At 39.1% G+C, this 12,500-nt stretch overlaps 1 protein-coding gene across 5 annotated transcripts in view; it reads left to right on the forward strand.

Annotated features, from left to right (window-relative positions):
- Positions 1 to 12,500, forward strand: part of LOC115222106 (CAP-Gly domain-containing linker protein 3) — a 153,756-nt gene that overhangs the window by 120,567 nt on the left and 20,689 nt on the right. For 4 of the 5 annotated variants that reach the window (XM_029792230.2, XM_029792226.2, XM_029792227.2 and 1 more), the window contains 6 exons: positions 1,870 to 2,125; positions 3,020 to 3,163; positions 4,938 to 5,137; positions 5,797 to 5,932; positions 6,967 to 7,110; positions 10,824 to 10,841. In XM_029792230.2, coding sequence (XP_029648090.1) covers positions 1,870 to 2,125; positions 3,020 to 3,163; positions 4,938 to 5,137; positions 5,797 to 5,932; positions 6,967 to 7,110; positions 10,824 to 10,841 — 898 coding nt within the window. The remainder of the gene's footprint in view (positions 1 to 1,869; positions 2,126 to 3,019; positions 3,164 to 4,937; positions 5,138 to 5,796; positions 5,933 to 6,966; positions 7,111 to 10,823; positions 10,842 to 12,500) is intronic. The other variant, XM_029792228.2, reaches the window with a different exon arrangement.

Below are 12,500 nucleotides of genomic sequence, written 5' to 3' on the forward strand. Positions count from 1 at the left end.
AATGCCCTTCCTATCACTAACCATTGTCTGTTTGTTTGTTTGTTGTTGTTTTTTGTTCAAGTAAGGGATTTCTTATTCCATAAGTCTTTGATGATGCAAAAGCTGTAGACATCTTGTTGACAGGAGAAATAGCAACAACATCACCACTTTTAGCTCACAAATGTAAACAAGCACACATGGACACACACACACAAGCACATACATACACAGACAAAAGGCCTCTTTCTGTTTACATCATCATCATCATTTAACGTCCATTGTCCATGCTGGTATGGGCTGGATGGTTTGACCAGGGCTGGTAAGCTGGAAGGCTGCACCAGACTATAGCTGGATTCCCTTACTAATACCAACCACTCTGAGAGTGTAAAGGGTGTTTTTATGTGCCACTGGCACAGGTGCCATTTGCATGACACCAGTATCTGCTACAACTGCGATTTTGCTTGGCTTGAAGGGTCTTCTCTTCTAGCACGACATGTTCATCAAGTGATTTGTTCTGATATCCTCATTTAAAACTGAAATAATCGTTGTGTTGACTTTGGTTTTATTTTATAGCAACATCAATGATGGTTTCAAATTTTGGCACCATGCCAGAAATTTTGGGGGAGGGAATAAGTCAATTAAATCAATCCCAGTGCTCAACTGGTGCTTATTTTAATAATAATAATAATCCTTTCTATTGTGGGCACAAGGCCTGGAATTTGTGGGGAGGAAGAGAGTTGATTACATTAGCCCCAGTATTTAACTGGTATTTAATTTGACTCCAAAAGACGAAGTCAACCTCAGCCGAATTTGAACTCAGAATGTAAAGACAGACAAAATGCTGCTAAGCATTTTGCCTGGCATGTTAACAATTCTGCCAGATTGCTGCCTTAATAACAATAATCATCATCATCATTATCGTTTAACATCCGCTTTCCATGCTGGCATGGGTTGGACGATTTGACTGAGGACTGGCGAATTAGATGGCTGCACCAGGCTCCAATCTGATCTGGCAGAGTTTCTACAGCTGCATTCCCTTCCTAACGCCAACCACTCTGAGAGTGTAGTGGGTGCTTTTACATGCCACTGGCATGAGGACCAGTCAGGCGGTACTGGCAATGGCCATGCTCAAATGGTGTTTTTTTACATGCCACCTGCACAGGAGCCAGTCCAGTGGCACTGGCAACAACCTCACTCAAATATTTTTTCACATGCCACCAACGCAAGCGCTAGTAAGGCGACGCTGGTAATGATCACGCTCGAATGGTGTTTTTTACGTGCCACCAGCACGGAAGCCAGTCATTGAATTTGATTTTGATTTCGATTTCACTTGCCTCAACAGGTCTTCGCAAGCAGAGTTTAGTGTCCAATGAAGGAAAGGTACGCATAAGTGGGCTGGTTACATCCCTGGCATAGGCCACAGGTTATGGTCTCACTTGGCTTGCCAGGTCTTCTCAATAATAATAATAATAATGCTTTCAAATTTTGCCACAAGGGCAGCAATTCTGGGGAAGGGGATGAGTCTATTACATCAATCTCCAATGTTTAACAGGTACTTATTTTATAGACTCCGAAAGGATGAAAGGTAAAGTTGACCTTGGCAGAATTTGAACTCAGAACACAGCTATGGGCAAAATACCACTAAGCATTTTGTCCAGCATGCTAACGATTGTACCAGCTCACCACCTTAATAATAATAACAAGAATAATAATAATAGTAATAATAATAATAATAATAATAATAATGATACTTTATTGGCCACAAGTGCAAAAAAAATGATAATACAAAAAGACAAAGGACAGAGGGGGTAACGTTTGACCTTGTGTCTAACCATCTGTCTGTCTGTGTGTCCAACCAAACATCCATCTATCCATCTTTGTGTTTTCCAGATACTCGAAAGAGGAGCCAACATCAATGACCGTGATGGTTTAACAGATATGACCCTTTTACATTATGCCAGTAAAGCAGGTGCTAGCGGAGTTGGTGATGCTGAGATGGCCAGTCGTGTGGTGACAATGTTGCTGGACAAAGGGGCTGACCCCTTTATCCGGTGTCGATGGACCAACATGACTGCCTTACATTATGCCGCCTACTTTGATATTGCACCTGTCATCAAGATTCTCCTGAAAACAACAAAAGCAATCGGTAAGTGCGGAACCTACCTGGTGTGTGTGTGAGAGAGAGAGAGGGTGTGTGTGTGTGAGAAGTGGTGGGGAGGTTGAGAGCCGGAGAGAGAAAATGGGTTGGAGGGAGGATGGAGAAGTGGTCATGTGTGCGTGTCAGGTAGGTGTGTGGGTGTGTGCATGTCAGGTTGCTGGGGTGTGGTTTTGTGAATGTGTGTGTGTATGAGGTAGGTGAGGCGGTGATATGTTTTTCTGTGTGTGGGTATGAGAGTGTGCACATGTGGGGGTGGTATTGGGGAAGTGTGCGTGTGGTAAGTGGTGGTGTGCTGTTGTGTAAGTGTGTGAGAGTGTGGAAGGAGAGTAGTTATGTGTGTGTGTTGTATTTATGTGTGTGAGTATGTGTTTGATTGTGCACTGCCACCACCGCTACCATCAATGTTACTGTTACATCACCACCAACACCCTGCTACTAACCACTAAAACTAATATTGTCACAATATCACCATCACTGTCCCTGCAACAACAACAACAACCACCACCACCACCATCACCACACCAGCCATACCACCTTTGCTTGTAGTCAAGTGACATCAACTTACACCCAGCCACATAAACACAACCACACAGTCACACCAGCAGATCCCACCCCCTGTTCCTCCTACAACAACATTAGTAAACATCTGGACATGATCTTTACATATATGAATATAATTATACGCGCATGCACACACACACAGCCTCATATATACACACTCACATATGCACCCCCTCGACCACATACAGCCTAGCACATCACCACGTATGCACACACACACATACCATACACCATAAATACATATATGTCCATACTACACACAGACTTCTCAAAACCACAACATTATTAAATGTGTAAGTACCATATTGTTTATATTTCCAGATATTGACCACACGTGTTCAGAATTTGACCATGGTTCAGCCTTGCATATTGCTGCCAGCAATGTGGCTTATAATGCAGTTAAAGTGTTGCAGCAGAATGGCGCAAATGCTTACATGAAGGACGACTTAGGACGATATCCAATTGGTGTGTATAGAAAAATACATAAATGTGTGTGTGTGTTGGTTTTAAATTTTAGCACAAGCCTAACAGTTTCTGAAGAAGGGGGAAGTTGGTTACACTGACCCCAGAGTTCAATTGATAATTCGTGTCCAATGGCATCACTTTGTCTCCAACAATTCGGTGCGACACCAGTGCAGAATCATATCCCTCCGACAAGTCATTTTAACGAGATGTCTGCGTTGGCTGGGTCATGCCCTCCGTCGTCAACCAGGAGAATTAATCTATGAAGCAATTGCCCCAGCTCCCCTTCAGGGTTGGCGAAAGCGATGTGGTGGACAACAAAAAAACCTGGCTGATGACAGTCAAGGCTGATCTGGAACCCAACCTAGGCCCCCATGTCTACGGCGTTCGCCACTGGATAAGGAGTGGTTGGAGATCACTCGGTCGTTAGCCTCAAATCGCCAGGCCTGGTCAGCGTTTGTGAGAGATGCGGCATTGAGGATGAATGAAGCCAGCTCAACCCACCCCGGGTGAATGCTGTCTCAAGTCAAGTCAAATCAATTGGTAATTATTTTATTGACCCCCGAAAGGACAAAAAGCAAAATGAACCTTGGTGATATTTGAACTCAGAACATAAAGACAGAAGAAGCACTGCAAAGCATTCTATCCACTGTGGTAACGATTCCGCCAGCTAGCCGCCTTGTAATATAACCACAAGTATAGTGAAGAATTTGGTGTACAGGTAGGGGTTCGTCAAGGCTCGGTCCTTAGCGCCCTCCTTTTCATCATTGTCCTCCAGGCCATAACAGCGGAATTCAAGACCAGCAGCCCCTGGGAACTACTATATGCTGATGATCTTGCCCCCATAGTGGTTAGAGAGAGAGAGAGAGAGAGAGAGAGAGAATAAGTGTACCTTATATTTCAATATTTTGGGGTTATGACCCCTTCTTCAGAGTGCTTGGAGAGATGTTTTGAGGAAAAAGACATAAACCCAAAATATTGCTCTATTTTTACTTTTGCAGTTCACTTTGTATTTTATAGCGCATTGTTTTGGTCACTGTCAGCCTTTTTCTTGTAAAAATTAATAAAATATATTTTATACTTCAAAAGTATTGAATAAGCTTTCAGTTGAATGTTAAATCGCTTTTATATATAACTTCACATAAAAAACAAACATTAATGTACCTCTACATATATCTGTCTGTCTGTCTCTCCTTTCCTCTCCCTCTCTCCTTCCTCTCTCTCTCTCCCTTTCTCTCCTTCCTCTCTCTCTCCTCTCTATCTCTATCTCTCTCTATATATATGTTTGTATATATATTTACATAGTTGAGAAAAGATTAAAGATCTGTACAAAACAAATTTTTGTATATAAAAGATGGAGGTGGAAACAGCGCAGAAGTAAATCTAAGACATTTTAATTTCGAAAGAAATTAATAAAATGGTTTTAAAAAATATGTATAGAAAATATAAAATATAACAAGTTTTGATAATAAATTTGATAAGATGGAATTCCTCACTTAAACTTGTTATATTTAATATTTTCTATACATATTTTTTAGAATCATTTTATTAATTTCTTTCCAAATTAAAATGTCTTAGATTTACTTCTGTGCCGTTTCCACCTCTCTCTCTCTCTCTCTCTATATATATATATATATATATATATATATATATTATATATATATATATATAATATATATATATATATATATATATATATATATATACACACACACACATGTACACTGAGTTTTTTGTTGCTTTCTTTGACTGTGTTTTTGATTCCATTGCTGTCTAGATTGTGTTCCTGACCCCAAGAACTTTCCAGAAGACTCTGAAATGGGTAAATTAGCAGCGAAAATTCGCAAGATGATGCCAGAAGCTGGTCCAGTCAGCCCAAACACTTGCTCGCCGATATTTGACCCAACTCAGAGCCGAGTGACACTTCAGGCTATGGGCTTGAGATTGGGGGATAAAGTGGTGATCAATGGTACTAAGGTGGGTTTATCATAAGGACTACAACATAACCCTTACACTTTTTACCTGCTCCTATCCCAGTCTTTTTGTTTAAAGCTGTTGTTGAGGTGCTTGAAGCTGTCCTCTGCATAGATATATCTTTATTCATGCATACACACATCTACACACACACACAAACACACATGGATAGATACACACATCTTTGCACACACATACACACTCTCAGATGGATATATATATACACCTACACTTACCCATACCTGCACCTACATATATACACACACCTACACTCACACCTCGACTTTACCTGTCACCCACAGCGCGGGAGTCAATAAAATAAAGTACCAGTGAAATTCTAGGGTCAATGTAAACAACTAACCCCCTTCACCCTTCCAAATTTGTGCCCCTGTGCCTATGTTAGAAACCATTATGTATTTTTATTTATATTTATTTTATTATATATTATATATATTTTATATTTATATATTTATTTTATTATATATTTTATATTTATATTATTATATATATTTTATATTTATATTTATTATATATATTTTATATTTTTTTTATTATATATTATATATATTTTATATTTATATTTATTATATATATTTTATATTTTTATACTTATTTTATATTTATATGTATTTTTATTTATATTTATTTATCCGTTGCAACAGAGCGGTTATCTTCGGTACTGCGGTCCCACAGAATTTGCTGCTGGTATTTGGGCTGGAATTGAACTTGATGAACCCATCGGTAAAAACGATGGTAGCGTTGGTGGCATCATGTATTTTCGCTGTGCATCGAATCATGGTACGTATTCTGCAAAGGGTGTGGCCCCTTCCCTTCAACCTTACATCCTCATCTTGTCTCTCTTCTTCTCCACTTGCAATGGCTTCTCTTTCTCTCAGCTCCATCACTCTCCATACCATTAACCTACACTCATTAATCTCTTAAATCCTCGTCCTCTCCCTCTTCTACTCCTTTATTTCATACCTATTTCTTTACTTCCCACAAGGAGACAAACAAGGACAGACAAAGGGATTACGTCGATTACATCGACCCCAGTGCATAACTGGTACTTATTTAATCGACCCTGAAAGGATGAAAGGCAAAGTCGACCTCGGCAGAATTTGTACTCAGAACATAGCGGCAGACAAAATACCTATTTCTTTACTACCCACAAGGGGCTAAACACAGAGAGGGCAAACAAGGACAGACAAACGGATTAAGTCGATTATATCAACCCCAGTGCGTAACTGGTACTTATTTAATCGACCCCAAAAGGATGAAAGGCAAAGTCGACCTTGGCAGAATTTGAACTCAGAACGTAGCAGCAGACGGAATACCTATTTCTTTACTACCCACAAGGGGCTAAACACAGAAGGGACAAACAAGGACAGACAAACGGATTAAGTCGATTATATCAACCCCCAGTACGTGACTGGTACTTAATTTATCGACCCTGAAATGATGAAAGGCAAAGTCGACCTTGGCGGAATTTGAACACAGAATGTAACAGCAGACGAAATACCGCTAAGCATTTCGACTAAAGGCGGTGCTCCAGCATGGACGCAGCCAAATGACTGAAACAAATAAAACAGTAAAAGAGTAAGCAAGGATGTTTAGAACAAATTTATGAAAATGGTTTTGGACAGGTAAAGAGTTGATTAACCATCACCTACTTCTTCTCTGTCTCCTTGTCATTCTTTCACTCATTTCCCCTCCCTAGGGCTCCATATCTCTATACATCAATATCATATTTTATTAATCGTCTATTCTCTCACCATCACCACCACTACCGCCGTTATAGTGACCCTCACTTCTCTTCTTCTGTCTTCTTGCAGGAGTCTTTGCTCCAGTCAGTAAGATTGCCAAACTTGGCTCTTCACCAGTCCGAGTGTCCACGAGCGGCTGTGCCGGCAGTCCCTTGAAAACGCCACGTCCACTTTCTGTCGACATATCTCATATTTCAGCCAAAGTTGACACAGGTAAGCTCTTAGTCTCTCTCTCTCTCTCTCTCTCTCTCTCTCTCTCTCTCTCTCTCTCTCTCTCTCTCTCTCTCTCTCTCTCTCTCTCTCTCTCTCTCTCTCTCTCTCTCTTTCACACACACACACACACATCTGCATGATAATGAATCAACGAGGAAACCTAAATGGGGTCATTACGTCTGCTAAAAATAGCAGTGAAATATACCTCTTTAAAACAAACAAAAGAACACAGATAATGTAGTCTTAAATATGCCTTTGACCATGGGTATGCTGGGTCAGGTGGGGCCTAACCTAAACATCAACACAAACAAACCAGTAAGCCTATATTTGGTTATTTAGCTCAAGAACAAATAACAAAAATCACTTATTGAATTGCACCTGTCTGTGTGTCTGTCTGTATATCGTTATGTAGAAATAAATCTAAGATGTATATTTTCTTCATAGTGTGAATTTTCTTCTTACTGTATTTATTTGTGTATAATATGCACTCAGGTATAATACGTACCTGCAATTAGAGGGTGACAAAATCTTTGAGAAAATCTCCTTCGTGTATAATTTGCACTGGCTTATGATGTATAGAAAAAGAAGATTAGCCAGATTTATTAGAATTGCTATATAAATTACATTGAATAAACTGTTCATGCATTCTATATGAAATAAAATGCAAATTTGAAAGTGACCTTTTGAACTTTTACTGGTGTAAGCCATAAAAGTGTGGCTGTTGTAAAGTCAACATTGTAGAAACCCCATGATCACATATTATATGCAAATAAGTACGGTACTTCTTTTGTTGTTGCTTTCATCATTTTCTCCATTTGTTTCAAACAGATACACATTAGCTGTCAATGTGTTAGACCATTGATTTTCCGTACATAAGTTCAAATTTTATTATTGATTTTGACACAAGACCATAAATTTGATGAGAGAAATTTAGTTGATACCGTCAACCCCACTACATGACTGGTACTCTATTCTATCAACCCCCAAAAAGTAAAGTTAATTTTGGTGGGATTTGAACCCAGAACATAAGGAACCAGAAGAAATACCACAAGGTATTTTTCTGATGCTCCAACAGTTCTACCAGTTACCCCTGTTGTCTGTATGCTATGCCTGATTTAGTCCTCAGCTGCTGGTACCACTGAATGGTCACTACAATATTGGTACCACTTTAATACTTACTGTTATATTTGTACTATTATATTGGTACATGTATGCCTTGTTGGTTTTGATGTAGGTTATTTAGCTGAAGTACTTGTCTATTAAATTAATGTACAAAAGTCAATGTCTGGCAACTGTGCTAGTGGAGCGCTAAGAGTACCATATGAATTAGATCGGGGCCAGAGCAACAAGCTTGCCTCTGAGCCGATGGCATGTGAAGCACACCATTCGAGTGTGATCGTTACTTGCGTCACCTTACTAGCAGTTGTGCTGGTGGCATGTGAATAAACATTCAAGCAAGGTCGTTGCCAGTGCCGCTGGACTGGCTCCTGTGCAGGTGGCACATAAAAAGCACCATTTGAGCATGGCCATTGCCAGTACCACCAGACTGGCCCTCGTGCCAGTGGCATGTAAAAGCACCCGCTACACTCTCAGAGTGGTTGGTATTAGGAAGGGCATCCAGCTGTAGAAACTTTGCCAGATCAGATTGGAGTCTGGTGCAGCCATCTGGTTCGCCAGACCTCATTCAAATCGTCCAACCCATGCCAGCATGGAAAGCGGACGTTAAACGATGATGATGTTGAGCATTCCACAAACTTCATCATCATCATTTAATGTCCATTTTCCAAGCTGGCATGGGTTAGACACAAGAAAATTAATGTAAATCTCAATCCATATGCCACTACACCAGTGAATTACGGGTACAATCATGACTCCAGTACAGTAGCTATGAGCTCAGTTTTTCTTCTGTCAAAACTTGGGTTTATCAGGAGGCTGTGGTATAAAAAAAAAAACTTGCTCAAGATGCCACACTCTAGGATTGAATGGAGGACATCATGACTATGAAGGCAACTTCTTAACCATTCAGCCATCCATGTCTGCTCTATTCAATAATCTCTCTATATATAAACAGCAAAATGTCTGTGTGTGTGTGTGTGTGTCCTTTATACAAATCCACAATTTTTCAGTTAGAGGGCTCACACTTTCTATGGTCATTCAAAACCGTCCAAGGGTGGTCGTGCACATCTTTACATTTCCCCAGTCACCCCAGAAAGCCATTTTAAAAAATCGATAAACCGACCCCTTATGCCCAACAGTTGAATGCACGTGCGCATTTGCAGACTGTCTGTATGACTCAGTGCATTTTTGTGTTTTGGCTTTCAAACGTGCACGCTTTTTTGATTTGAGAAATGCAGGGAATAATTAACGAGTTAGACCAGGTGAATGACAAGAGAGAATGTAAAGGTGTGCACAACCACCCTTGGACGGTTTTGAATGACCATAGAAAGTGCGAGCCCTCTAAATGAAAAATTGTGGATTTGTATAAAGGACACACAGACAGACATTTTGCCATTTATATATATAGAGATTATTGAATAGAGCAGGCATGGATGGCTGAATGGTTAAGAAGTTGCCTTCATAGTCATGATGTCCTCCATTCAATCCTAGAGTGTGGCATCTTGAGCAAGTTTTTTTTTTATACTACAGCCTCCTGATAAACCCAAGTTTTGACAGTCCTGAAAGACCAAATATACTTGACTAGCACTAGACCCGGCATTGCCAGGTCATAGTGCTAGTATTAGATATTTTCTAACTGCAAATTCTGTTGCTAACGTGTGAAGTTTGAAACAAACTACATCTGATGTCTGAAAAATATGTTTCTACTCCTATCATCATCGTTGTTGTTGTCGTTATTGTTGTTGTTGCTTTCTGTTGCTTTTATTCTTGCTTTTCGTGTCTCTTGTTACTTGTGCTTTTAAGCAAATCAGTTGTGAGTGAGTGTGCCTGGGTAAGAGACAGCACTGTCAACATGTAGCCCCAAAGATTAGGGAGCAAAGTGGTTGGGGGGCAGGGGCAATATAGCTGGATTTCTTTTCTTGCTTCCATTGTCTGAGCTCGGGGAGTGTGTTTGGTCCCCTATTTTAAGGTGTTCACTGGGTCCCTTTCCTTAAAGCTAGACCTTACGATATTGATCGTACCTGACTTTATCAATCAACATTATGTGTAAACCAAGTGTCTTTTGTATTCATGGGTTTTTTAAACATGTGGATATATACATGTTTGTGTGTCTATGTGTTTATCTACATGTGTGTATATATTTAATAGCTGTTTGATTCAGTTCCACATTGCTTAAAGTTTTGTGATCATGTAGGACATGTCCACCTTGTCAGATTTTTGGAGACAGCTGTCCAAACATTTGATGGGGTAAATGTGTCCTACATGCACAAGAATCTTCAAGTCATGTGGGGCTGAGTGAAGCTGTTATTGAAAATACATATAACTCCATTCAAATGTATTGAGTGCTACTTTCTTTCATTTCTTAATTCTCCTCTGTGTGTGTGTGTGTGTATGTGTGTGTGTATGCATTTACCTGTGTGTGTATTTAATTGTATAACGTGTAGGAAGTGTTATAAGTCTGTGTAATTATGTTGCAGTATACATATCTATAAACTCATCCATACACACACACACACACACAACATAAACACACACAATGTTGATGACTAGGTGTACTTATCCAATGATTTACATCGGAGTCTCTTATTTTTCTGCAGATTTCTTGCGAGTGCCAGGTACGTGTTTGGTTAACAATGAAGCAATAACAGAAGCACTCATGCCCCACCAATATACACACATGTATATACATATACATGTGTGTGTATATATATATATATATTATATACATATATATGTGTGTGTGTATATATATATATATTATATATATATATATATATATATATATATATATATACACATATATATGTGTATATATATATATATATATACATATATATATGTATATATATATATATACATATATGTGTATATATATATACATATATATGTGTATATATATATATACACACATATATATACGTATATATATATATATATATACATATGTGACCCAGCTGAGCATTCTGTTTTGTTTTTCTGTTTGTTGAATGGTTTTTGTTTTTTGTTGTTTTTTTTTTTTTATTTTTTAGTTTGGTTTGTTTAATTTTGTTCTTTTTTTTCCATTTATTTTTTTTCTTTCTTTCTTTCTGACCGTTTCTTCACAATCTGCTGTGAACCCTTTTTTTTTCTTTGTTGTTGTTATTCTCCTCTAGTTTTCCCCACATCTCCTCCAAGGAGAGTCTGAGTCTTTATGTGGCTGGTCCTTCTGCTAGAAGTAGCGACTAAACATCCCTTAAATCATACTCATTTTTAACCATTAGTGATCCTGCTTCATCATGGCTGACCTGGGGCTAAACAACATCAACAAACAAACAAACAAAAGCCACCAACACCCTCCTGTGTTCTTCACATCTTTACCCCTCCCAACCGACCCCCATTATTTTTAGCTTCATCTCCATGTGAAACCCTTCCTTCACTAACGGATAGATTCTGGATCGGTACAGCTAAGGAGAATATTGGCTTCAGATTTTGGCACAAGGCCAGCAATTTGTGGGGTGGCGGGTTAAGTTGATTACATTGACCCTAGTGTTCAACTCGTGCCTAATTTATCAACCCCGAAAGGATGACCGGCAAAGTTGACCTTGATGGAATTTGAACTCAGAACGTAAGGACGGACAAAATAGCGCTAAGCATTTAGCCCAGTGTTCCACCGATTCCGCCATCTCACCACCTGTAAATAGCAAATGAGGATATGAAAATGCAAGAAAGTAGCAAGACGTTTTGAATGCTCTTTGAGGTATTCATTCTTACACTTGTTTCTGTCATTAATTCAAAGCAAGGCCAGATCCCGCCTCTCACACCTACCCTACAATGTCATTCTAAAAGTAAACAATCACATCGTTGAAATCTCAAAGCTATGAGATAATGCAGGATTAATTCAAAACAAGGCCAGATCCCACCTCTCACACCTACCCTACAATGTCATTCTAAAAATAAAGTCTCAAAGCTATGAGATAATACAGGATTAATTCAAAACAATATGAATAAACAAGCATTACATTTGATAGAATAATCTGAATGCTAAAGGGTTAAAATCCTAGAGAGTCAGTGTCAGTAAGTTTGGCTAATCATGAGGAAGAAAAATTCCTGGCAATTTCGACATGTCCTTTGACAAGAGATTGATCAAGTGTTGAGAGATATTAGATTACCAGCTTGTGAGTCATGAGTTCAAATCATCAGCAGGTACTCTGTTACATTGCTGGTACCACAACAGACTTTCTGTATTCTACACTTACCTCGATACATTTGACTAATGAGGACTAGATGCCAGAACT

This window comes from Octopus sinensis, linkage group LG19 (genome assembly GCF_006345805.1).
Source record: "Octopus sinensis linkage group LG19, ASM634580v1, whole genome shotgun sequence".
Taxonomy (NCBI): domain Eukaryota; kingdom Metazoa; phylum Mollusca; class Cephalopoda; order Octopoda; family Octopodidae; genus Octopus; species Octopus sinensis.